Source organism: Paramisgurnus dabryanus, chromosome 5, assembly GCF_030506205.2.
Source record: "Paramisgurnus dabryanus chromosome 5, PD_genome_1.1, whole genome shotgun sequence".
Taxonomy (NCBI): domain Eukaryota; kingdom Metazoa; phylum Chordata; class Actinopteri; order Cypriniformes; family Cobitidae; genus Paramisgurnus; species Paramisgurnus dabryanus.
This window is the reverse complement of record NC_133341.1, coordinates 39,286,434-39,312,675: the sequence shown is the minus strand read 5'-3', so window position 1 is coordinate 39,312,675 and position 26,242 is coordinate 39,286,434. Positions and strand designations below refer to the sequence as shown.

The following is a 26,242-nucleotide window of genomic DNA, read 5'->3' as shown; positions in this document are numbered from 1 at the left end:
CAACTGCAATTTGATCATGCTATAATGATTATCTATGTGGTATTTTGACCTAAAACTTCATATACGCACTCTGGGAAACCCAAGGATTTATTTTACATCTTACCCGTTTTGGGATCTCTTGTTTCAGTGACCCTATTGCAATTTATTGCATAAACATTAAAATATTGTAACATTTTATATGCAACATTGCTTGTTTCATTCAAAGTGTGGCAGAAAAATATAAAATAGCGATAAGATGATAAACAACCATGAATACATCATCGAACCAGTTAGATTTTGACTTTAATGCGCCAATGTGCATACGGTGAGCTCAGTAGACTTTTGAATTGCGAACAATGGAGAATAATTGATATTCTTAAATAGATAGCATTATCTAATAGTAAAAAAAGTCCCATACGGCAAAAAAATAATCTCTGGCCAAATTTTGTAGAAAATAAAGCTTAATTAAATATATTTTGAATAAAAAATATATTTAGTTTTAACCTACATATATTAACATATATTTTTCTAAATGTATTTCAGGGGCAACAAATATATTTCAAATTTTATAACCCATCTGGCAAAAAAATATTTTTCCTGGCAAAAATATAAAAGTTGTATAAAATGTATGACGTATAGGTATAAAATATATACATGTGTATAAAATAAGTACATTTTGAAGTTAAAAATATATTACCTTTTTAAAGTTTTTCTTCCAATGCAAAGTGAAAATAATATAATGCTTTAAAATTAGAGCTGGGCAAAGATTAATCTAGATTAATCGCATACAAAATAAAAGTAATTTTTTGCGTTATATATATGTGTGTGTGTTGTGTGTAATTATTATGTATTACACACATACATATAAACATTTCAATTTATTAATTTATACATATATACATATATACACAAACACATTAAAATGTTTCTTGGACGCGTGTGTATTTATATAGGCTATAGTTACGCACAGCACACAGTTGCAGATCTGAGATTAATCTAGATTAATCTTTGCACAGCACTATTTAAAATTTATTTATTGTTTAAATATATTTCAAAATATACAAAAAATTGCCAAAAAATATATTGGTGATAAATACATTTTTGTAAACATATTTCAGCACACATTTTTTGTATATTTTGAAAAAATATAAAAAAATTATATTTGAAAATATATTTTTGCCGTATTTTTCTGTGATTGCGGTTGATCTCCAGGCTCAGCTCATCGCACAATCCATTGGCCAGGCCTTCAGTGTCGCCTACCAGGAGTTTCTACGTGCCAACGGCATCAACCCAGAAGATCTGAGCCAGAAAGAGTACAGCGATCTTCTCAACACGCAGGACATGTACAACGATGACCTCATTCACTTCTCCAAGTCTGAAAACTGCAAAGATGTAAGTGAAGATCTTAGCATGAAAAAAAATGTGTACCGCATGTCTTAAGAAGTGACGTGTGACTGTGAACTTTACTTAGGTTTACATAGAAAAGCAGAAGGGGGAAATTCTGGGCCTGGTGATCGTGGAGTCGGGCTGGGGTTCAATCCTGCCTACAGTTATCATCGCAAACATGATGCACGGCGGCCCGGCGGAGAAATCTGGAAGGTTGAACATTGGGGATCAGATTATGTCTATCAACGGCACTAGCCTGGTGGGATTACCTCTCTCCACCTGTCAGAGCATTATTAAGGTACAACGACGACTTTTAGTATGAAAAGTTGAAATGTTTTTCCCACCATTTTACATTCAAGGTGTCGTATTGCAATTTTTAGGGATTGAAAACCCAATCTAGAATAAAGTTGAATATCGTCAGATGTCCACCTGTCACCACCGTTCTCATCAGAAGACCAGATCTGAGATATCAACTGGGCTTTAGTGTGCAGAATGGAATTGTGGGTATTTCGAATATGTTGAACATTTTGCTGTCTTTTCAGTAGTGATGTGAAGATTGAACACATTTTGTGCTTTTCAGATCTGCAGTCTCATGAGAGGAGGGATAGCGGAGCGCGGCGGGGTTCGGGTCGGCCACCGGATCATCGAAATCAATAGTCAGAGCGTGGTGGCCACCCCTCATGAGAAGATTGTACACATTCTGTCAAATGCAGTTGGCGAGGTAAGGCATGCCATGCTCACATTACTGAGCTAATAATGCTATTTATTTAAACTTTGATTACGAAACTGAGAGGATTTAACCCTTCTTACTCTGTTGTGGACGTATATGTGTTCAGTTTTATGCTGTAACCATGAACTGGATCCTTAACGACACAAAAGTACAATTAGAAATACATTTATTTCTAAATAAACAATACTGTTTGATATATATTTGTAATTATGAGATTTGGAGTGTCAAAGTTTGATTTCAATCACTGATTTCGATTAAAGGTGCATTGTGTCATTTTTAGAAGGATCTTTTGACAGAAATGCAATATAATCATACAACTATATTTTCAGTGGTTTATAAAGACCCTACATAATAGACTGTATTGTTTATATTACCTTTTTATTACCTTATGGTACACTCACACCAGCCGCGATAGAGGCGGCAAAAACACGCTATTCGCGCGCAGTTGGACCCTTGAACATTTGAGTTTACTCGCTCCATTCGTGCGTGAAAGCTGCGCATGAAATTCTAGTCATTTGAGACATTCACGCGGAAATTTGCGTCATGGGTGGGGCTTCTGCGACTCCGCTAAGACTCTGCTCGCTTCCTGTAATCACGTCACTACTACAGCAAGGTCCTGATTAGTTAACGCGGTGCGGAAATCCGCCGAAGTTCAGATTTTTCAACTCACACGTTTCCCATGTCAACGCTCAATTCGCACCACAGGATGCCTAATCGCATCTTTGCATTGACTTAACATGCCGTCTCTACCGCGTCTGGTGTGAACCCTGCACAAGAATGAGGTCTCCTTACATGTATGTCAACTTCATGTTTCTACTGTAGCCATAAACGGACAAAGCTATAGAGCGTGTTTTGTTTCTACGTTGTCTTTTAGATGGCTACTGTAGCTTCTCTATGCGTTTCGAAAGGGAGGGGTGAGCTGTGGACTGAGCCGTTGGTTGCAATTCACAGTCTTACCGCTAGATGCTGCTAAAAATCTACACACTGCACCTTTAATTTCAATCTTTGATATGACCTTACTCAGTCAATATTAAAGATGTTAAGGTTGTATTTTCACAGAATGTTTCTTTACAAGTAAACAAGACTTTAGCTGGCTTTTCACAAACTGGGTCAAATTTATGTTGTTATATTTGATTTAAAAGATATTGTCCCCATATGTGTCCACTTCAGTGTAGCTTTTAGTCAACATATCCTCCAACCCATACGATTGCTTTGGTCGTTTGTCCATTTCACCAAATACGACCAATAGATGCATTTAGTAAATTAGCGCCTGTAACGGCAGCAGGTGAAACTTAATATGTTAGGATATAAAATGATATTTTGGGGTATCATTTTGCTATGATGACATGTACAGGGATAACATTTTCAATTTAAACGGCCAGGATTAATTGTATTTTATTACACATTACACTATTCAGGCATTTAAAGCAAATAACAAACACATTTATTTATTATATGATATAAACACAGCATACAAAAGTCACAACTTTTTAAAAATGTACTTAAAATATACCAAGTGTGCCGAGGTCAAACGATCGATTTATTTGAAGAAAAGATGCAAAGTGATGACAATCCGCTGTAAAATCAGATCCGGACGCACAATGATTCAAAAACTGCCGCGATGATACGTCATCTATGATTGTGAAAAGGCATTGGCTCTCGTGTGTCTCGTGACCAATTGCATCATTATATTAGTTAAGAATGTGAAGCGCTATTGGCTCTTGTGACTGCGACTACGTCATGCTGCTTTATGTTTGAATGAGATCTGACTTGCATTCTTCATATAAAGTAATTGTTTGGCTTCAGTTCGCAAGGTTTGCAACGCGAATGTTTGTAATACTTTTATACTGTTTTATGCAATAAATACCTGTGACTGTACTTTTACCTGCGTGTTGTGTTTATATTGTTGAGAAGTGGTTGGGTTTAGGGTAAGGTTGAGGGTGGGGTTAGATGCTCAAAAATATCTTTAAAACCATAAATGTGTATAAAACCGTTTCTACATTTACAAATTCATAAAATGAAATTTGTCTAATCTGATGTATAAGGCAAAAACCTTAAAACGTAACAAGAGGTTGTATTTATAAGCTACTGCCGCTAGAGGACACTAATGCCTTAATACGTCACTTTACGTCATAATAAGGTGCTTGCACAAACAACCTATGAGATCTTTATTTTTTGGAGGACAAGTCTCCTTTTAGTTGATCTGTAATTTAATGTATTTATTTATGAAGTGCCAAAAATGCATAACAATAGTTGCCTTTTTAAATTAAAATTGTAAAATTAATTGCCAAGCAATGTCTTCGTTATGGGTTTGATTCACACGACTCTCACTTATGCTGGATTCACAACAAACGCGGTAGAGGTGGCAAAAACGCGCTATTCCCCGAATTTGGACGCTTCAACACTATTTTAGGTTTCCTTGCTTCATTCGTGCGTGAAATTCTATTTATTGGAGACATTTGCATCATGGCAGGAGCTTCTGCCACTCTGCTCGCTTCCTGTAATCACATCAGTATTAGAGCAAGCTCCTGATTGGTTAACGCGGCACGATTTTCCGCCAAAGTTTAGGTTTTTCAACTTGTGCATTTCACACGGCAACGCTCAATTCGCATCATTTGCGCAAACTAGACGCACAAACGAGGCAGATTCGCGTCTACCGCTTTAAATGCCTCATTCGCACCGCGAGACTTCCAGATGTGCGCAAACGCGTCTTTACGTTGACTTAACATTGAAATCATTCACGCCAGACGTTCTATTCGCGTTTGGTGTGAACGCAGCATAACAGTCCAGTCGCATTGAGTAAAAGTGTAATGATGAAATTTTCTCACTTCAAACAGATTCACATGAAGACTATGCCGGCCGCCATGTATCGCTTGTTAACAGCACAGGAGCAACCGGTTTACATCTAAAACAGCGCTGGATCAAGTCACCAGATATAACCTTAAACATGATGTGAAACTCTTGAGTCGGGTGAAACTCGGCTCTCCATGAATCTTCGGTTTCTCCTCGCTGCCTCCCATCATCTCCTCATCTCATCTTTTTTCTGTTTCTGTGAGTGAGCATGCTGTGCTGTGCTGTGTCCTCTTTCTCTCTTTTTCTCGTTCTCTCTCTCTCTCTTTGTGCACCCGGCTCAGTCGGTGAATGGAAAAGATGGAAGTTAACCGAAACATTTTAAAGCACAGCGCAGCAAATCATTACTATTAAAACCAAATTTCTGCTCACAGTGGAAAAGGAGTTTGCCTTACTGTACTTTAATGCTGTTATTTATTTCAGCCAGGCAGCCATCAAGTGTTTCAACTGGAGTATAGAGAAGTATGTTGTTTAAGGCATTTGCGCCTGATGCTGTGCGCAATGGTGGTAGATGTAATGTTTCGGCGCAGCATCAGGCGCAAATGGGTTAAGGCATTTAATAATGGTTATCAGGAGCATCTGGACATGTTTTTGAGTTATTCAACACAGTTTGACAACCATCCCAATGCATTCCTTACTTGTAGGAGGGCGGAGATTTCTCAGGATGTGACCTCATTACGCGCTGTGATGTCATAATGTAGTTTATCGTATATTAGACTGAAACATCAGCAAAAACATTCAGGTACGCTTCAAAGTCTCCATCCAGCTTATAGTTTAAATACTGTGAAATCTCCACCATCCTCTGAATGAAAAGCAATGGGACGAGAGGCAAAAAAAATTCAAATAAATAAAAAAAATGTCAAGATGTTTACTAAATTTCAAAAGTAAAGTTGCACTGTAAAATGTGAAAAAATAAATAAAAAATTACTTCAATTGGTAACGGCTAAATAAATTAGGTTTTATAAACTTTAGTAAATTTACTGAAAATGAAATAAAGAAAAGTTAAAATATATAATATTTAATAATATAAAATATGAACACTTAAATTGGTAACGCATAAAAATTATTATTATTTTTTTTTAAGTTGATCCAACTTTCACTTTTTACAGTGTAGTAGGAAAGAGACCAAACATTTGTTATATTCGACTTTTGTGGTTCATCAAAGGTGCAAATTCCATGAAAACTCTATAAATAAAATAAAATAGTATATCTAGAAGTAGGTGTGTTAAAGCACAGATAAATAGGAATAAAATGCCTTACAGAATGTTGTTGCCATATTGTGAAAGCATTTTGGATAATTCAGCCTTCGAGTGTTGAACAGAAATAAAATTTAAAGTGAAGCTTATTTAACACTCCTAGGAATATTTGGGCTTAAGCGTGTTAAACGAAAAGAGAGAAAACATCAAAAAAATAATGAATGTTTGATGTGTTTTAATGCTTTTGTTGAATCTTTTCTTTGACATTGATGTGCAATATTTTATTTGTTGTAAATGGCTGCATACCACATTTTTGAGCACTGAAAACTTCCCCCTTTTTGAATTTTTAAGGTTATCCTACTGTAATATTTGTTCACATTGGTAGTGTTTTATTTCGTGCGATTCATACTTGAAAAACATTGTGAAACTTTTGGGATATACAGTAATACAGATCTTGTGTTGAATTTCTTTCTCTGTTTATCATTGTTTCTGAAGAGGATGTGTCTTTAAAATCGTATTCACGCTCACTACACTTCAGTATGTTGCATTTAAATGTTTATCTCAGTGGTGAACGTTCCTGAGTGATTAAATGCAGTATATACTAGGGTTCGGGTACAGATCCCCAATACTAGAACATCTTAACATAAGGGTCAATGACATGACATGCATATTTTTGTGTCTGGGGCATTATGTAATATTAAAACAACGTGATACATTTATTCTATAAAACCTATTTAGTTTAAATATATTTTCAGTTTGTTTTAATAATATAAAATACTACACTGTAAAAAAAACTTGAAGTAAATGACCTTGCCTTTACAATTTTAGCTAATTCAACTTAAATAATATTAGTTGACAACAATTTTTTTTTAACTGTTTGAGTTAACTAATAATTTAAGTTGAATTAACTCCAAATTTTAAGGAAACCAGTTAACTTACTTTTTTAAGTTGAACCAACAAATCTTTTGTTTTTGTTTTGGACAATTGTCCGTACAAATTAGCAGTTTAAGACAACTGTTAAAAATAGTGTTTAAATTATTAAAAATTCCAAATAAGATACGTTGGCATTATTTTATGTTCGAAACCTATTTCCTATAAAAAAAAATTCACAAAGATAAGTAGTTGTTGGGATGTTTGGATAATTGAAAAACTTTTGTCCAACAATCTGGATATTTAACATGTTTAACTTTAGATGGTCTTTATGGATGAATGAAAAGTTTGTGGATTTTTCTCAAATGCTGATACAATAGCTTGAATTGTAATGGGTAGGCTGGTGCATTTTCTGTGTCAGGTGGTACAACCAATAAAAAAACCTAGTTTATCAAACACATTTTGATTGTATTTAAAAAGTGTATTTATGAATTTGATATCACGGGCAAACACTTATACCAGCATCTAAGAAGAAGTCTGTTAAATGTAAATTCATTGCAAAGGTCAGGCGGTGCAACCAGAAAGTCAAAGGGTGCAACTGCTTATTAATTTATTAATAATTTCCTCAAATGTTATTTTTAGGGTAAAGTTGTTTTACACCTTCAAACTTTTTTCAGGATGATAATTTTAGTTTCAAATAAAAAACCAGCATGACGCACATGGAGCACATTAAGCTTATCTGGCAAATAGACAAATTGGTTATACCACCTGACATTGACATTTTTTTTTAAATTGGGATATCAAAAATATTGTGGAACAAAATCATAAAAATGTACTGAAATGTTCAAAACTTTTTAAACACGGTGCCTGACTAAAAATATGCATTACCTTTAACTTTTTTTTATATACATTTTTAGGGGCTTGTTTTGTCATTGACCCATATGCAACACGGTGTGAATTCTTGAATTCTTCTCTGTTAAACACACAAGCGAAAGTTTCTTTTTCCACCAAATGAATGATACAACACTACAGATGATGATGTCACACCACAATGACATCACTACAGTATTAATCTACTGATCAGGAAATATTGTATTGCTATGTATCGCTTGTATTGTTGGGATTATAGATCATCGAGTCATTACTGTAGACTCTTCTGTAGTTGTGCCGCTGGTAGGTACTGTACTTATTGCTCAAAATGTGTTTTAGCCCCAAACTACATTCTGACCTCATTATTGTAATAATTTATACAGTCATGAAGATACAGGAAAGGCCACATGTTTGGTTTGATTTGGTGCTTGATCTGTATTTGTCGATGGTCTGCATTGCTATTCATTGAGGACATGTGGTTTATAATGACTACAAATACAACCAGTTGAACATTTTCATATATGCATATATAAATATATATATTTCTTTATTTATATATAGCATCATATGTGCTAAATCAAATAAATATATATATCATGCGCATAATAATAAAGGCAAATTGTGCAAAAGTCTTTGACACCTTCTGCAGGTTGAATAAACTGCAGCTTTTGGCACAGTGAAATAGGTCCGCTATCACCACAATGTTTTGATTTTATTGATAGTAGTGGGCTTATCAAACTTTAAACCGTTCTCATCAGATCACGAGATGTTTGCTCTTTTCATCCATGCATCAAGCTCAGCGTAACAATGTAAGTGTCTGAGACTTTTGCACTATACAGGACATCTGTATCTAACTTTAAATCATTCGCAAGCTTTAATGTGTGATGGATTTATTCAATGCTAAAAAGCAAAGTGGCTTATTGTGTCATAAAAATGACTCCAAGTATGAAATCTCAATGTACATATGTATAACATGATGGGTTAAAGAGATGCACACCTCAAGGCCTCAGCAATGTTGTGGTTTGTTTTGAAATAGGACAGAAATTGTGGGTTTGACTAGTATTTATATAATGCACTCGCTCTGAATGTAATTCTGTTTGTCAATGTCTACAGTAAAAATCACACTTTCTGTAAAGCAATAGCTTTGTTTATTTATTTGCAAGCTTTTCTGTGATGAATCTATTTGGACACATTCCTTCACCATATAGCGGGAATGTTTGTAACAGTATTTACAACATTAAATACAGTATTGACGGCATATAAATCTATAACGTCTCTTTAATCTCACACACAGCAAATTAACGTTTGAATCTCTTTACAATATATGCAAGCACACACACAGACACACAAGGGCAATGCTCATGTTTAAAATGAAACATTGTGGCATAGCAATGTTCTGGTAAGATTTTGAAATCATCAGCATAAGGGAACTTATTATAAAAGCAAAGCAACATGTTTTGTAACCTTAGATGTGTAAAGTAAAGTAATCATTTTTGTGTATATAGTGAGACCAAAAGCAGCTTGAGATATCTATGACTTTAAAATTCAGAAATCAAGATAATTTGAAACAAAAGTCACAGTGCAAAAAAATGACTCTTAGTATTTTTGTCTTCAGTAGAAACATCAAAAAATTCTTAAATTAAGATGCTTTTTCTTGATTAGCAAAATTACATAAGAAAATAAGTCTATTTTTTAGACAAAAACTATACAATTTAAGTAAATTTGTGCTAAAACAAGCAAAAATATCTGCCAATGGGGTGAGAAAATGTATTTATTATTGTTCAGATGCCCAGTTACACTAGTTTACTTGCACATTGCAAAAAATTATTTTCAAGAAAAAAATTCACAGTATTTTTGTCTTGTTTTCAGTAAAAATATCTAAAAATTCTTCAATTAAAATGCTTTTTTCATGAGCAAATAAGTCTAGTTTTTAGACAAAAAATATCAAATTTAAGAGATTTTGTGTATAAAACAAGCAAAAAAAATCTGCTTTAATATCTTAACTTATTTTTTAGGGTATTTTGCTCATCAAGAAAAAGCATCTTAATTTAAGAATTTTTAGATATTTTTACTTAAAACTAGACAAAAATACTAAGAAAAGTTTTTCTTGAAAATAATTTTTTTTCAGTGCAGTCCTTGATAAAAAAAAGTTTTAATGGTTGAATATTAGACTGCAAAAAATGACTGTATATTTGTCTTGTTTTCAGTACAAATATAAAAAAAATTCTTCAAGATTCATTTTCTTGATGAGTAAAATGACCTGAGCAAATAAGTCTAGATTTTAAAAAAAAAAAAACATAAAATGTAAGTAAGTTTGGGCTTAAAACAGGCAAAAATAAATAAATAAAAAACTGGCAATGGGGTAAGAAAATGTTTCTTGAATTAAGTGTTTAAGGAAAAAAGTAACCTTTTAAGCACAAATTTACTTAAATTTGATATTTTTCATCAAAAACTAGACTTATTTTCTTGGGTTGTTTTGCTCATCAAGAAAAAGCATCTTAATTTAAGAATTTTTAGATATTTTTACTGGAAACAAGACAAAAATACTAAGAAAAGTTTTTCTTGAAAATCATTTTTTTTGCAGTGTGTAAAATTTCCCCTTAAATTTGTTTGATATTTGTACTGAAAACAAGTCAAAAAGACTAAGGAAGAAAGTCATTTTTTACAGAGTATGCTGGATTAATTTCTGATGTCCAAAATAATTGAATGTGTAGACTGAAATTTGGGCATAAAACAAGAATTCAGTTTGACGTTAATCGCTTCTGTTCAAATGATGAAATGTCGAGAACTCTCTGAAAAGGAAAGAGTCCACATTAAAACACTTCATGATGATGGATGATCTTTGAAACAAAAAGACTTAATGTCAAATTGGGACAAAAATTGGACAGTATCGCTTTGTGGACCTCCTAATTTATATTTTTTTGCTTTATGGGGGGTCCTCAAAGCTTATAGGAGATACGGGACCACCCCATTTTAAACACTGGCTAAATGTAAGGAGAGATGAGACAACATTTATTCACCTGTTAGTTCATGTTTTTAAAAAGAAATGGTGACCCTGGACCACAAAAGCAGTTAAGGTTCAATATTTTGAAAATTGAGCTGAATAAATAAGCTTTTCATTGATGTTTAGTTTGTTAGGACAATATTTGGCCGAGATGCAACTATTTGAAAATCTGCCATCCGAGGGTGCAAAAAATTAAAATATTGAGAAAATAGCCTTCAAAGTTGTCTAAATGCAGTCCTTAGCAACACATATTACCATAGGTGTCATTTACACTGGGGACGCTGGGGACATGTCCCCACCACTTTTTGAAATGGCTGATTTTGTCCCCACCACTTTTTGAAAGCATTTGGTTAAAATCTTCTGAAAAATCAAACAATACCTGTGCGACTTACACTGCAAAAATGACTTTCTTACTTAGTATTTTTGTCTTGTTTTCAGTAGAAATATCTAAAAATTCTTAAATCAAGCACAAATTCGCTTAAATTGTATAGTTTTTGTCTAAAAACTAGACTTATTTTCTTTGGTCATTTTGCTCATCAAGAAAATACATCTTGATTTAAGATTTTAAAGATATTTCTACTGAAATCAAGACAAAAATACTAAGTAAGAAGGTCAGATTTTCAAGAAAAAAATCTTAGTATTTTTGCCTTGTTTTCAGTAAAAATATCTAAAAATTCTTAAATTAAGATGCTTTTTCTTGATGAGCAAAAAAATCAAGTTTTTAGACCAAAAATATCAAATTTAAGTGATTTTGTGCATAAAACAAGCAAAAAAATCTGCCAATGGGGTAAGCAATTTTTTTCTTGAAATTTTCTTGAATTTAGTGTTTAAGAAAAATGTTCAAGATTTTTTTGCTTACGCCATTGGCAGATTTTTTTGCTTGTTTATGCACAAAATCACTTACATTTAGTATTTTTGGTCTAAAATTTTGGTCTAATATTTTTGGTTCTTAGGTCATTTTGCTCATCAAGAAAAAGCATCTTAATTTAAGAGTTTTAAGATATTTTTACTGAAAACAAGACAAAAATACTAAGAATTTTTTTCTTGAAATTTTTTTTTTTTGCAGTGTACGACTGGTTTTGTGGTCCAGGGACACATATGTTGTGTTGTGTGCTTATAGTGTATTTTCTTTTACATAATAATGACTTTCATTGTAATCATTGACTTGCTGTTTTCTACAGTAGTTGCTTTGGCACTGTTCGGTTGAGCTGGTGTTGTAGGGACTCTTATTTGTGCAGTCGACATTGTTGAGGGTTTTATGAGTATTTTCGTGTTGTTGACTGGCCTACTACGCTATGCCCATTTTTGATGGGCCGTTATTCAAAATTTTTCCTGTCCTGCTGTAATGTTTTTTTCATCTGATCTTTTGTCCCCACCACTTTTCAAAACAAACTGACGCCCCTGCATATTACTAATGATAAATACATTTTTACAAAATATTTTTGTGGATCATCCTAATGATTTTTGGCATTAAAATCATTTGACCCATATAATGTATTTTCGGCTATTGCTACAAATATACACGTGCGACTCTTGAGTGGTTTTGTGTTCCAGGGGCACATTTTGTTATAAATAAGTAAAACTTTAATTCCTGTATATGCATAAATGTATATATCATAGCAATCCTAGTGAATAAATATATACTGTACTATTAGAACATTTTACTGTAGTGTTTAATTTAATAAAACTTACAAGTAGCCAAACTCTACAACGCTCTATACAGTATTTTTACACATTAATTTATAGTTTTACAAAGACAGTCGTGGTCCTTCATACATCAAAAAGGTTTTCCACGTGGGCTTGTTTTCAAGTTCAAAGTGGTTTCCTTGTTTAAAATCCCAACTATGCACTTTCTCATGTCTCTCCGATGACCATTCAATAAACTTGAATGACATCATCCCATTCCCTCACAGGCCAGACTCCATTCTCCTGTACGTTGGGAGGAGAGCTCTTCCAGTCCCAGACCTTCACTGGAACATTCCAGTTGGGACCGTAGTTAGCCGTCACATAGTCTAAAGTCTCGCAGGGAACCTGCACCTTTAGGTCTACCAGCTCGGTCCAGCACAGACTGAATCGTGGGAACACATATCTGTAATATGATACAATAATGCTTTAAAAAGGTATTATATACTGGCACTAAATGGTACGACAACTACTGGGGTCTAAGAAGTTTGGGAAAGTAAAGACATTCGTAACTGCGAGATAAGAATTCCTCACATTTTTATTTTTCATGTGCAGGGCCTTTGTTTAATAAATCTGATTAACACTCACTTGAATTTTTTGCCACTCTTTGCTTGCGTGCCTCCATTCCAGACAACATCTGCATCATCGTAAAAGAAGAAAATGTCAAGTTTGACGTCATTTCCCTGAAACGAGAGCTCCAGACTGTCCTCAACCTGAAACAAAGGGTCACAGGTCAATCTCAATAAAAATATCATGGCACATTTGGTGCATAGCCCCTAAAATGTATTGGCCTTAAACACTTCTTGTTCATTTAACGGTATATTTGATTTAAAAATGAAAATTACTTCATGATTTACTTTCTTTGATGTTTATGATTATCTTTATATTAGAAAATGTCCTGGCTGTTCCAAGCTTTATAATGGTAGTAAATGGTGCTTCTGTTTTGAAGTCCATCCATCCTTCACAGAAGTAATCCACACAGCTACAGGTGTTTAAAAAAAACCTTCTGAGGGCAATCCATGCGATTTGGTACTGTATGTAAAATATCAATATTTAAAACTTGCATTATCGCCACATAATGTGTTAGAGTGTGAACCAAAGTATGTCTCCGAGAGACATTTCAAACGTATGGCATCGTGTACGAGACTTGACGTCAAAGCGCAAAGAGCAATGCCAGTCAGTAAATCCGTGACAAGGGAGTTGTTTTAGCTATAATTGAGATTTTTATTAGGCTTAAAATGGTTTGCTCTTTCATCTATCCGGGATGCATTTTGCGTCCGTCGCTTTGCCTCGTACACTACGTCGGAAACGTACTCTTTCCTGAACATTCTCGTTACCAGAAGTTTTAAAAATTGAAATTTTTCTTACAAAATCGCATCGATTACTCTCAGAAGCACTATTTCCTACCATTATAAAACTTGAAACAGTCAAACCCATTTTTTTTATATAACTCAAGATTGTGTTTGTCTGAAAAAAGATAATCGAGGATGGCTTGAGAGCGAGTACATTTTGGGATAATTACAATTTTTGGCTGAACTATCCCTTTAGTTCTTTAGTTTTTATCTCCATGCCCAGTACCTCGAAACCTAAAGTAAAAACAGAAAATAATTCAGGTAAAAAAACAGCACTTACCTTCCCAAACTTGTGTTTCAGAGGGAGACCAGCCTTCTGAAATGCCTGAATGATGTCAGGTCTATAATCTTTAATCCAAATCCCCAGATCAACATCTTTACTGTAAGGAATGATATTACACTGCCGGTACCAGCCTGTGGGAACAGAAAGTTATTTAAAAATATCATGGGTTCATTAGCACAGTGGTTTTCAAACTTTTTACACCAAATACCACCTTGGAAAATATTCCTAATAAGCATATTTATTATCGTCAGTCAACAATTACATAGTTTGAATATTAAAGGATTAGTCCACTTTCATAAAAAATCCAGACAATTTACTCACCCCCCATGTCATTCAAGATGTTTATGTCTTTCTTTGTTCAGTCGTGAAGAATTTAAGTTTCTTTGAGGAAAACATTACAGGATTTTTCTCCATATAGTGGATTTAAGTGGACTTTAACAGTTAACAGTTTCAATGCAGATTCAAATGACTCTCAACGATCCCAACCGAGTCATAAGGGTCTTCAAGGCGTCAAGTTCTTTTTAACCTCAACTTCTAGTCTTGCACTATGTGATGCACCAGCACGACCTTACGTATTACATAATCTCGTCGAAAGGTGAGAAATAATTTTTTTTGCGAAAATGGCGATGGTTTGGGTTGTTTAAAGCGTAACTAAACCCCTGGTCAGAGGCTGACTCCACCCACTGCAATATTTGAAAAATGCAAGAAAAGTGGGCAGATCCCAATGGAGATAGAGGGGACGAACTAAGCTCGTATCAAGTGTGTGGTGAGATCGTAACAAGGGCGTGGTGAGCTTGAACCTGCTTACGTCACGAGTCATTTCTTGGACCCAACATCCAATAGGAAAATTCAACTGCAGTAGCCACCGTTCAACCTCAAGAGGGCAGCACTCAGACGTTTTTACACCATATATTGTAGTATTGAAACACTTTATATCAAAAAACTTACTAAAATCAATGAACAGCACTAATAAAGCGTCATTCTTACAGATCATTAACTAAAAAAAGTTGGTTTGGGGTTTAGTTACTCTTTAAGAGCTCTTAACGCTCCACTGAAACTGTAAACTGTTAAGGTCCACTATATGGAGAAAATCCTGGAATGTTTTCCTGAAAAAAAAAAAACTATTCTCGACTGAATATTTTTATGAAAGTGGAGTAATTCTTTAACACTGCACTGTGATTACATACAAGTATATAAAAAAAAATAAATAAGATTAATGATTCAATTAATCATGCCCAAAAGTTCAAATGTTAAAACATAAATGTTAAAAGCTGCACTTAAATATAGTTTCAGATTAATTACACCCTTTTTGTTCATTTGTTAAATTAAGAATACACTTATATTTGTGTTAAGTGTTTTAGAGCTGGGCATAGATTAATCTAATACAAAATAAAAGTAATTTTTTGCATAACATATGAGTTTGTGCTGTGTGTATAAATACACACACATTCGTGTATGTATTTAAGAAACATTTACATATTTATTTATATATTCTAAATTATATATAAATAAAAAAATTATGTAAGGGATAATGTAGAGGCAGCCGGTAGTTATTGGGAAATAAGCCCCGACAGTGTGATCAGGACCCGACGCGAAGCGGAGGGTCTTGTATCACACTGAAGGGGCTTATTTCCCAATAACTACCGGCTGCCTCTACATTATCCCGCTTATTACACGGCTACTTGCCACATAAGAAAAAAAACTGGACAGGAATATGAATTTGAAACATTTTATTGGCATATTGTTTTAAATTAACATTTTTATCCTTCCGCGAAACTTTGCACAGATGCATAAAATGATCGTAATACCTTATTAAGATCCTCTGCTTCATACTTGTCTATCTTCATTTTTTCTCTTTTAGCCAGTCTTTGAGAAGTTTTAATGCCCATTCTGTATTTTTTTGTGTTTTGGCTTCGTAGCTGTCATGCTCTATTTTGTCAAGTTCAGTCTCAGTAAGCTCTCTGTGTCTTGTCGTGGTTGTCCAGTGTTTGTCACAAGATGGCGCCAAACAGACAGTAATCTTTATTGATCTTTATTGGCGCGGAACGATTTTACTCGTGCAAGTAGTCCGGCCATGCGTTATTATTTTGGAGCGGTTATTATTCGAAAAGAACGAACCTGCAAATGTCTCAACTGACCAATCAGAATCAAGCATTCCAGAGAGCCGTGTAATAAATTTAAATAAAACATTTCTTAAATGTATATATATGTATGTGTGTGTGGTTAAATATACAGAAAAATTACACACATCACAAACTCATATATTATGCAAAAAATATATTTTATTTTGTATAAAATTAATCTAGATTAATCTATGCCCAACCCTAGTTTTTATAATCATTTACTATATGCCAAAAATTAAACATCAGACTGACCAAAGTCAGTCACTTCATGTATTTTAAGGGGAATACATCAATGTGGTGCTTTTTAAAAGTAAAAATAAGTCACTAAATTTATTAAAGGAATTTTATGTTTTCTATGAATTTTACACAGCTGATTGTAATCATTGACTTCCATAGTAGGAAAACAAAAATTACGATGGAATTCATTGGTTACCACTCGCTGTATGCTTAACATCATTTATCAAAATATCTTCTTTTTCTTTTTTCTGATGAACGCAATTCATACAGGTTTAGAACAACATGAAGATGATGACAGAACTTTTATTTTTGGGTGAACTATCCTTTTAAGACTGAACGAGCATGTCATAATTTGTGAGTTTCTCACCAAGACAGGTTCCACTGCTGAGCCAGAAAGGAACCCCAAGCCCAGAGAGAACTTTAGAAGCCAGATGAAGAAGACTTTTAGCTTTCATCTTGAAGTCCATCACATCTGGAGAGGTCTCATCTGGATACGACTAAACAAAATGATGTTCGAAGTCAGATCTATTTCACATTTTCATTTATGCACAAGTGTTCAATACCTGGTAGAAAGCTCTGGCTTCTTTACAGCGACACTCCAGAAAGCGGCTGCCGGAATGCTCACGGAGGAAACGCGAGTAGTTTTTGGGGATTCTCACATCGAGTCCATCAAGAGTGGTGAGAATGAGTTCTGGCCTGGAGAAGTCATAAAAATTAATTTAATTCACCATGAATCCTACCCTCTTATTTATTTACTTATTTATGTGCACGTGCACTTTACCTGTCATAAGCCCCTGCGTAACGCCCAAAGTCCAGTTTCTCAACGGATGGGATGAAAGTCTTATCCATACTGGCCTTTAATCGAAGCGGCCCGTGCCACAGGTAGTTGCCGCTGCGCTCGTACAGTATTACCACATGAACTATATGACCGTTTAATCGAAACAGAAAGTGCAACGGTATTTCATTTCCAGTCATATCATCCATGCTCGTCAGCCTCGGGTCCTTTCCACGTATCTCCAGCACCTCCAGACCCCGTTCCTCTGCCGCTTTCAACAAGACATCCTGCTAAAGTACAGAGGAGTATTCATTATTTAGCCTTTAAATGTGCCCTAAAATCCTTTAATCAAGGAATATTGCTCCATTCCAATAATTTGCCCAAAAAGTATGTACTGTTTTTGCTGTGGGAAAGTATATAAATAAAGTATATATTTATTTAGTGCAGCGTCACTAAACCCCTCCCTCTCGCAGTGAATTGTGGGTAATATCAGCTGTTAGAATGTGCATGGATCTAGCAGTCCCAGAAATATGGGAATTTTAAGGATTTTCATTTCGACATGATTGGATTTGAGACATGCTAATCCTTATTTAGATTAAGTTGGCCAATTGGGATTGCGCATTATTTCACAACACCCTGGAATACTTGATTCTGATTGGTCAGTCACAACATTCCTAGGTCTGTTATTCCCTGTTAGTGAGCACCGACACTCATAACGGACAGCTCATCTGCAGTAAATATACCTAACAGATGCCAAAATATCCAAAATCCGGTAGTCGTGCAACAAAAAATCATCATTACACATAATCTTAAGGATTATTCTGTTGATCTCCTAATCCTTACATCATATTTCCAGAGGTTTTCCAGCAAAGCAAATGTAGTGAAGTCTCTGTGCGTGCACAGAAAACTGCAGTGAGCTTCTTTCTGTTGACTGTCCTTATAGAGAACGGCATCCTGGGACAGGAGGTTCAGCGAGGCGATGTCCACCAGAAATACAGGCATCTTAAACTTATGGACAAGCCCCAGGAACTTCTTCACCAAATACTAGAGTAAAAAACAACAACAAAGATTATAAAATGGTTTGTTCCAGTCCTCGATTCTGATTGGTCAATAGCTGTGGTTTATTTATGATAAAACACCGCTGTAACCGCCGCACCCAAGGATTGTGTGTATCACTGCGCAGCACCCTTACTGTGCGTTTCCACCAGATGCAAATGAAGCAAATAAATCACACTATTTGCACATAGTTGTAAATTTTTTGTTACAATTCACATCATTCACGCATGAAATTCAGACGCAATTACTCTTAATTTGCTGGTTTTAGCCAGTTTGTAGTTTCAATAAGATTATATTTATAGCTCAAAAAGAGTAAAGAGCATTTTTTTACAACTTACCAGAACCTTACTCACTTTCTTCCAAGCAACATCCTTTTTATTCTTGTTTCTATAAAAGTACGAAGATGTGTCATACAGCTCCAGGTGTCCACATACAGCGACGATTTTTTTTATCCTCAATTGTTGTTTTGTATTTCTGCCTCCGCTCGCTACATCGAAATCACGTCACTAATAGAGCAAGCTCCTGATTGATTAACGCGGCGCAAAAATACACCAAAGCCAAAAAATACCATATCATGCTTTATGTGCAGCATAAGTCCGAAATGCTGAATTTTGCGCGAATGACTCCGCGCGGGATGTCTATCGCGTTTTTGCATTGACTTAACATGTAAATCACTCATGCTTAATGGTGTGTTCACACCAGATGCGGAAGAGGCGGCAAGCATGAGTGAATTACATGTTAAGTTAATGCAAAGACACAAATAGGCATCCTGTGGCATGGTAAGCGCGAATAGTGCCACGCAAAGGGGGTTGTCCGCACGCATTGACTGTTGAAAAATTGGAACTTTGGATTTTCACGCCACGTTAACCAATCAGAAGCTTGCTCTAGCAGTGACGTGATTACAGGAAGCGAGCGGAGGCAGAAAAACAAAAAACAATGGAGGACAATCATCATCACTACATGAGACATCTTCGTACTTTTACATGAATTAAAAAGATCTTGTTTGGAGTAAAGTGAGTGAGGAGGTCGAACAATCTGGTAAGATTACTCAATTTGAGCTATATAAACCCCTCCCATGATGCAAATTTACGCATAAATGTCTCAAATGACTAGAATTTCATGTGTAAACTAAGTGAGTAAACTAAAAATGTTCAAGTGTCTAACTACGCGCGAATAACACGTTTTTGCCGCCTCTTCCGCGTCTGGTGTGAACGCACAGTAGCGCATCATTTGGGTTTGGTGTGTACGCACCATTACTGTATACAGTCAGTCAGGGACAATTTTATCCAGGAGAAGGAAGACTTTAAATGATTTTACTTCATGAATGTTGCACTGATTTTTTTGCTTTAATATTTGTATTGTGTGGTAACAGTTTTATTAAAGCAATAAGATACTCATAGCTGTGCTGTATCGTGAATAAGTCACAGCTGAAGGGGTTGCATTGACTGCACTGTGGCTTATTCACAATAACGAACGCACTAGCCTCAAGTACCTTATGTCAGGACAAATAGTCAAATTAAACTTACCCATTGTGCCTCTTTACCAGAAAGATAACCTTTACTACCCAAAATATTCAGTTCATTCTGCAAAAAAAAATAAAAAAAAAATTAGATGAGTAGATGACAAATTTCAAACATCATATATTAAGATGCACACAAATCATATTTGAAGTAAAAATGATCTCATTTGAATTGCAGGGTCTCTTTCTTGCAGAGGTGCTTATGGTCACCTTTGATGCATATTGTCTGTAGTAATAGAGCTGAAAGAGGAGAAATATGGAGCTGGTTGTGATGAGGAGAGTCAACACAACTGTCCTGTTCATTCTAGGCATCAGTCCTGTAGACATCTGACACCGAGAGGAAGATCATAACTGTGCTCGCATAGACACATCTAAGACCAGAAAACAAAAACAATACACACGCACATAAAATATAATATATCCTCTGACAGAAACAAGCACGTATTATATTATTTTATTTAACTATGATAAACATTCTCATGTGGGGACATAAGACACGTGCTAATATATAGTGATATTAGATATGCTATATAAGAAATTAACGTTACTAATGCTATATAAGATATTGTGCTGCCTGATATGCTTTAAAAATAAAACACAATCGCAAATATGATTTAATTCATTTAAGTTTGCTTACCAAAAGCAGGGACAACGTCGACTGAATCATTTATCGCATTTATTTTTCTATAAATGTGTGAAATATGTTGATTTGTTCTGTTTCGCATCGCTCAGATTTGCTCACAGATTCACAACACACGCGCGGCTACGGTGCGTCCGCAGGGACATTCCGTTGCGAAAACGCGTTGTTTAAAAGGTTTATTAAGACGGTATTTACTATTACTTATAACACATACTTTGTTATGATGGTTACGTTAACAAGATAACAATATCTGGCATAGTACATAACATTTTAATGAAGATTTGATCACGGGAGTAATGCTCTTTATTTTAAAGGTGCCAAAGAATGCATTGTAATAATCTGTTAAATATTTCTCTGATATCTACATTGAAGCTATGTGGCTTTATTAAGTACAAAATTATCCAGAGAAGGTTTTACATGTCCATTTACAAATCTTAAATGTGCCTTTAGAATGAAATGGTCTATTACCTTATTTGAATGGGTCATGAATATTAATGTTGAGCTCTGCTCTGATTGGCTGTTTCTCAGAGTAGCTCCGTGTGTGTGTGTAAACAGATTTTATGTTTGAGTCTGTATCAGATAAAGATACTGATTTTTAAGGAACAATTAATTGTTTGTAGATTGTTAATGGATGTTTTTGAGTGGTAAGTTTGTTGGGGGGTTTTCAGTGTAGACCTGCAAAACGTAATTGTAACGTCAATCGTAGAACTTCAGCCCTAATGTTAGCATATAGCGCTAACTCAGCAGTCACAACTTAGCATTTTAACAACTTTGTTCTTGGTTTATTGTATAATTTAATGTTGGGGACATTCACCTTGACTGTAACTTCACAGTTGTTGTTATGTTGAGATTGGCCTGTTTACCAGCAGTCTTTTGCATGCACAAGGTTTACATAAGAAGGAGGAAAACATCGCGTTTCAGGCTCATTACCATGTACAAAACTCGTATTATTCATCTATGCCTAGGTTAATACAGTTTTACATTCTATTTCACTTTTAAGTTAACCTATAAATGCATTTTTGTTTGACTCCCAAATAAAAAAATAGCATTCAAACATTATTTGGAGGACCGCTAGTAATACCACGCCAACCCCCAAAGGTCCCCGGACCCTGTTGATGAAGAACCATGTATTAGTGGATTACTCATATTTAATTCAAATCAAGTTAATTTCTATAGCTTCTATAACTTTACAGTGAATAGATGTTAATTACAGTAGAGACTAGACTACATTTAAAATAGATTATGAAAATATATAAAATACATGGCATTACTGATCAACAACCCTCTTGTCCTTCCAAAGCAGTTTGCTGGTTTCCCTTTTAAAAGTGAACAACATCACGCAACAATTCAAAATTTAATGCAATACTGTATGTTTTATCTCAGGAGCTTAACTTGTGGTTCAATTGGCTTATATATGTGCAATTTTATATGTATGCTTGAATGTAAATGTATTGATCATTATGCTACTTTGCAATCTAACAATACAGTACAACCTCATAACAACATAAAAACACATGGGTGGTGTAAGATGACTCACAACATGTCACCGACCTCCACACAAAAAATCATCTTTTATTAAAAAACACATCGTTTAAATAAACATTTTTTAAACAATAGCACAAATGCTTTTTAACAAAAAACGTGGTAGACTTTGCATTTGAAATCTATAGGTAAGGTAAACAGGATTTAATAGCAGGTAATGTTGGATCAGTTTACAGTTTAATCTTCTTCTTCTTTGTTTTGGGCATCTGAGGAAGAGGCATTTTAAAGGCAGTCCTAAAAAGAATGATACAAAAACAATTTTAAGACAGGAGAAAACATTTTAAAACAGAAAAAATTTAATATTTTAAAATTATATCATATTACTCACTCGCATGTTGTGCAGATTGGACTAAAGTTACAGAATACTGATGGATGAGAAAGAAAATATTAACATTTTAATGATTATATATAATCACATTGCTATCTCATATACACTATAATGGTCGACCGATAGACAGAGCTAATAATGTACAGAAATGTAAGGAGAAGTGTTTAATTTTATAAAGTTCACATTGTTTAATAAAATTTTAAAATCGTATTATATTTCTTTCATTTCTAACAATTGTATTTACATTAAATTCACCAGCATTTAATGTGACACCATATGTATTGCAATTGAGTGCCGCAGGAATGACATATTTTTGTAGGCCAATCCGGAAGTTAGCGGGACACTGGTTCCCTAGCCCAAAGGCACATACATTATTCCCATAGATTATCGCAAACAAAACGAATCTATGTATTTAACAAAAGTTTATGACACTTACACGTTTTGTCCAACAAGATAATCTTCATAGATGAACACCACTTGTTTTTATGAATTTTGAAGTCTAAATGCCCAATAACTTGGGAAGTGCTAAAATGCTAACTCACGTCCGGGATTGGCCTACAAAAATTGGTCACAGCTAACTCCTCGACTCATTTCAAGCTCATATGAAAGCTGAGTGTTGTTAAATATTTTGTTCAAGCTGTTTAGTAACAGGCAACATACTTGAGAGGCAAACCGAGCAGACGTAGCCGATTTCAATGAGGTTTCGGTGGCAGAAGCAGGCGGCCCGGTAGTCTACGTGCACAGGAGGGGGCAATAACAGCTGGGAACGCTGGTCTACATCTGGTAAAAAAACCCACTGACACACAAGCAGTCCTTAGCATCTGAAAATCTGACACACTGAACTGATATGATAAACAATAAGAGCAAGCCTTAGTTTAAAGAGTGAAATCTCACCAATAAATACTGTGCCAAAGCAATTTTCTGTGGAAGTTTCAGATATAAGCCTCCAGTTATATCGCAAGCCTGTTGAAAAACAAACACAAACAAAATAATCAAATATCTCCATCATTCATCTTCATTAAATACGTATGAAGAATTTTAATGCAATTTTGGATGGAGCGAGTGTATTCAACTTTAACAAACAGACATATCAGCAATCGTAAAAGTTACGATATTTACAGGGAGCATCAATAAACTCCCATAAATGTTTGAGATCAAACAAAATACCTGCTGTAACAGTCCAGAGTCTGTGTCCAACATACAGGCATCGATCAGGACGTTCTGTAAAAAAATAAAAGTTTAAATGATTCTTTGGTATCCCAGAATGCATCACTACAAGTCAAATGATAAGAAGTTTAGTTAATATCTCAACCTTTTTCTGTGCAGCAAAGACCACATTCATGAAGTTCATGTATTGTAACGTACAATCCTCAGCTGCTTTTATCACCTTAAAGCATAAAAAAAAACACATTATTGCAGGATATAAATGATAATGGTAATTGGTTGACTTGTGAATGCACTAGTTCTTACCAAAATCCTGGATTTCACATCCTGCCCCGCTGTAAGTAAAGTAAAAGACTGAAGGTTTAGGCAAAATCTTAAAGTGCATAATTTAATACACCCAACGTGAGGTTGTTAATGTAATTCCCTTCAAAAAGGCATAATAGCAGAACGAGACCCAAATAAACCATTTAAATATGATTTATCATAGAGCAAAAGCAGGAAAATGTTTACCTTCTGCTTCCTTTGACAGTCGTTGAATGTCTGATAGTCGAAGTTAATGAAAACTAGAGGTTTTATTGTGTACATTATCATATTCACAAAACAGATCTTTGTTTCTCCAGAAAGAAAATGTGGTCGCTTTGATTCTGTTCCACTAAATAAACGTCTGAGGCACTAATCTGTGTATAACAGAGTTTTAGGATACAACACAGAGCTCTGGACAGCGATCCGGCCAAGTGCGTGTCTGTTTGACTGACGTTCACCACTGCCAATGTTAAAAGATAAAGAAAATAGTAATTTTTCACCTGTAATAACATCTATTAAAATGTAGAACAATAAAGACCCAGATATTAGCCTGACCGTCCAAGATCATTAATTATTAAAGGGATAGATAGTAACCCAAAAATGAAAATGCTGTCATCATTTACACACCCTACAAACCTGTATAAATTTCTTTGATCAGGGGCACCATGTACTTCCATAGTAGAAAACAAATAATACTATGGAAATGACTGGTGCTCCTGATCTGTCTAGTTATTAACATTTTTGAAAATATATTTATTGTATTCAGCAGAACAAAGACATTTGAAAAAAATAATGACAGATTTTCATTTTTGGGTAAACTATCCCTTTTATAATGATATATAACTATTTAATGACTTTAATAACCAAGCTTAAAATAACAATTCAATTATTTTATAAAAAAGCGTACCTCTGCCCATCAGATTTTTGATTTGTTCAGCGAAGAGGTCATTAGCAACTGAGAGAAGCTCATATTTGCCATCACCACTTGAAGAGATGTCATCTCCTGATTTCCAGTATTTACTGGGATATAGGAAATGGCTTGGAAAAAGATACCCAAAAATTATAATAATAATAATAATAATAATAATAATAATAATAATACATTTTATTTGTAATGCGCTTTTCTAAAAAAAAAGCCTTTAAAAAAAATGTATTTACAGATTCCTTTTCAAGCTTGCCTTTTTATTTTAATATTGTCAGTCTTGACTCAAGATTATATTGAAAATGAAATGTCAAATCATCAATTTAATTTAATTTTTTAATTTGGCCGGAATGATGCTTCATCACGTTAAAAATGAAAATGAAATAATGTTTTTATTTTTATTTTAGCATTTAATTTTCAAATTTGGGACATATTTTGCAATTTTATTTTAATTTTATAATTTAATTAATTAATTTAAAAAAAGACCAAAAAAACATTCCATAGACTATACCAGTCAAGACAACATAATGATTAGTTAACTGCTTACCTATCTTGATAGAGATTTGCAATGATGGCCAGTTTGTTGGTTCTTGACATAACCAAGTGGGAATTTGCAAGGACCATCACAGCATCCAAACATTTTGAAAGGTTGAACTGAGGAAAAATAAACAATGTTAGCCCTTACTATTACTTAGTCTTTGAATAAATTGCCAAACATGATTAACCTAGTTTGTAGATAACAAACTCTGGCCTGGTTTTTCTTTACTGAATTTTTGATCCAAGACCAACAAAAGATGTTAAGATGTGCAAAATCATATGACATTGACCAAATCAATCAACTAATAAAAAACCTAGCATGTGTATGAAACAAAGTAAAACATGAAATGGTTTGTTTACCTTGGGTTCACGTTGTGCCTGCTGGCCCCACCAAACAGGGTTGACATCTATCACTATCACCAAAATATTAATTTCCTCCTCTGCAAAAATTAAGTGTTTAGTTTATATTTCAACGATGCTGAGTTTTATTTGCTCAGAGGATTAAAGCTGTCACATCTGTGCTATTTCAAACACATTTCAATCTATTGGTTTTAAAATTATACAATTTACCAACCTGATGCCATTGTTTTGATTTCCTTGTCATTGAATCGCTGGGATTTGCCTGTCACACGATTTCCTTGCTATTTATTCTCCGTGGTTAAAGGTTTTATCGCATGGTGTCATTCTGAACTAACAAATATTTAACTAAAAAGTAAAAAACTCATGATTATCTATGCAAGTGAATCTGTGTACAGGCGTGTAATTTTGTCGCGCAGTTAACTGCGTAGTTGATGACGACAAAACCAGACGCCCGTGTTGCCAGATTCCGTCTGGAAAACGAGCGAGCAAAAGCGCGTATTATTATCAGGTTTTTCACATCGAACACATCGAGT

The 26,242-nt window shown here is 34.5% G+C and overlaps 3 protein-coding genes across 8 annotated transcripts in view; 1 reads left to right on the top strand and 2 right to left on the bottom strand.

Annotated features, from left to right (window-relative positions):
• apba1a (amyloid beta (A4) precursor protein-binding, family A, member 1a) overlaps nt 1–10,742 on the top strand; it is a 63,919-nt gene extending 53,177 nt beyond the window's left edge. For all 5 annotated transcript variants that reach the window (XM_073814754.1, XM_065284089.2, XM_065284088.2 and 2 more), the window contains 5 exons: nt 1,192–1,371; nt 1,451–1,663; nt 1,746–1,865; nt 1,946–2,086; nt 4,933–10,742. In XM_073814754.1, the coding sequence (XP_073670855.1) occupies nt 1,192–1,371; nt 1,451–1,663; nt 1,746–1,865; nt 1,946–2,086; nt 4,933–5,004 (726 nt within the window). In that variant the 3' untranslated portion in view covers nt 5,005–10,742. The remainder of the gene's footprint in view (nt 1–1,191; nt 1,372–1,450; nt 1,664–1,745; nt 1,866–1,945; nt 2,087–4,932) is intronic.
• A 1,799-nt stretch (nt 10,743–12,541) lies between these two features.
• On the bottom strand, nt 12,542–20,677 carry fktn (fukutin). 2 transcript variants are annotated; one of them, XM_065284080.1, is made up of 10 exons: nt 20,551–20,677; nt 20,124–20,284; nt 19,921–19,977; nt 18,182–18,382; nt 17,345–17,628; nt 17,127–17,259; nt 16,931–17,060; nt 14,201–14,334; nt 13,157–13,281; nt 12,542–12,974 (listed from the first exon to the last, which is right to left on the bottom strand). In XM_065284080.1, exons 2-10 carry the CDS (start codon nt 20,238–20,240, stop codon nt 12,761–12,763), a joined length of 1,395 nt encoding a protein of 464 aa, XP_065140152.1. In that variant the 5' UTR covers nt 20,241–20,284; nt 20,551–20,677; the 3' UTR covers nt 12,542–12,760. The 2 variants fall into 2 exon arrangements, with proteins under 2 accessions (XP_065140152.1, XP_065140153.1); XM_065284081.1 differs by having other exon boundaries at nt 17,345–17,625.
• A 1,428-nt stretch (nt 20,678–22,105) lies between these two features.
• On the bottom strand, nt 22,106–26,152 carry gtf2h3 (general transcription factor IIH, polypeptide 3). The gene is made up of 13 exons (XM_065284079.2): nt 25,924–26,152; nt 25,710–25,789; nt 25,360–25,466; nt 24,798–24,928; nt 24,291–24,350; nt 24,098–24,127; nt 23,894–23,922; nt 23,736–23,810; nt 23,591–23,644; nt 23,318–23,386; nt 23,084–23,219; nt 22,424–22,460; nt 22,106–22,329 (listed from the first exon to the last, which is right to left on the bottom strand). The coding sequence occupies exons 1-13, from the start codon at nt 25,931–25,933 to the stop codon at nt 22,266–22,268; spliced, it is 882 nt and encodes a 293-aa protein (XP_065140151.1). The 5' UTR covers nt 25,934–26,152; the 3' UTR covers nt 22,106–22,265.
• Between the last annotated feature and the right edge of the window lie 90 nt (nt 26,153–26,242).

Coding starts and splice junctions, on each gene's coding strand:
- fktn (XM_065284080.1), bottom strand. CDS start 20,240: ATGTCTACAGGACTGATGCCTAGAATGAACAGGACAGTTGTGTTGACT. Junction 17,629..18,181: donor AAAACCTCTGGAAATATGAT/GTAAGGATTAGG, acceptor TCTGTACTTTAG/CAGGATGTCTTGTTGAAAGC. Junction 13,282..14,200: donor TGAAACACAAGTTTGGGAAG/GTAAGTGCTGTT, acceptor CCTTTGTTTCAG/GTTGAGGACAGTCTGGAGCT.
- gtf2h3 (XM_065284079.2), bottom strand. Junction 23,387..23,590: donor ACTCTGGACTGTTACAGCAG/GTATTTTGTTTG, acceptor GTTTTTCAACAG/GCTTGCGATATAACTGGAGG. Junction 22,461..23,083: donor CTGCTCGGTTTGCCTCTCAA/GTATGTTGCCTG, acceptor CTCATCCATCAG/TATTCTGTAACTTTAGTCCA.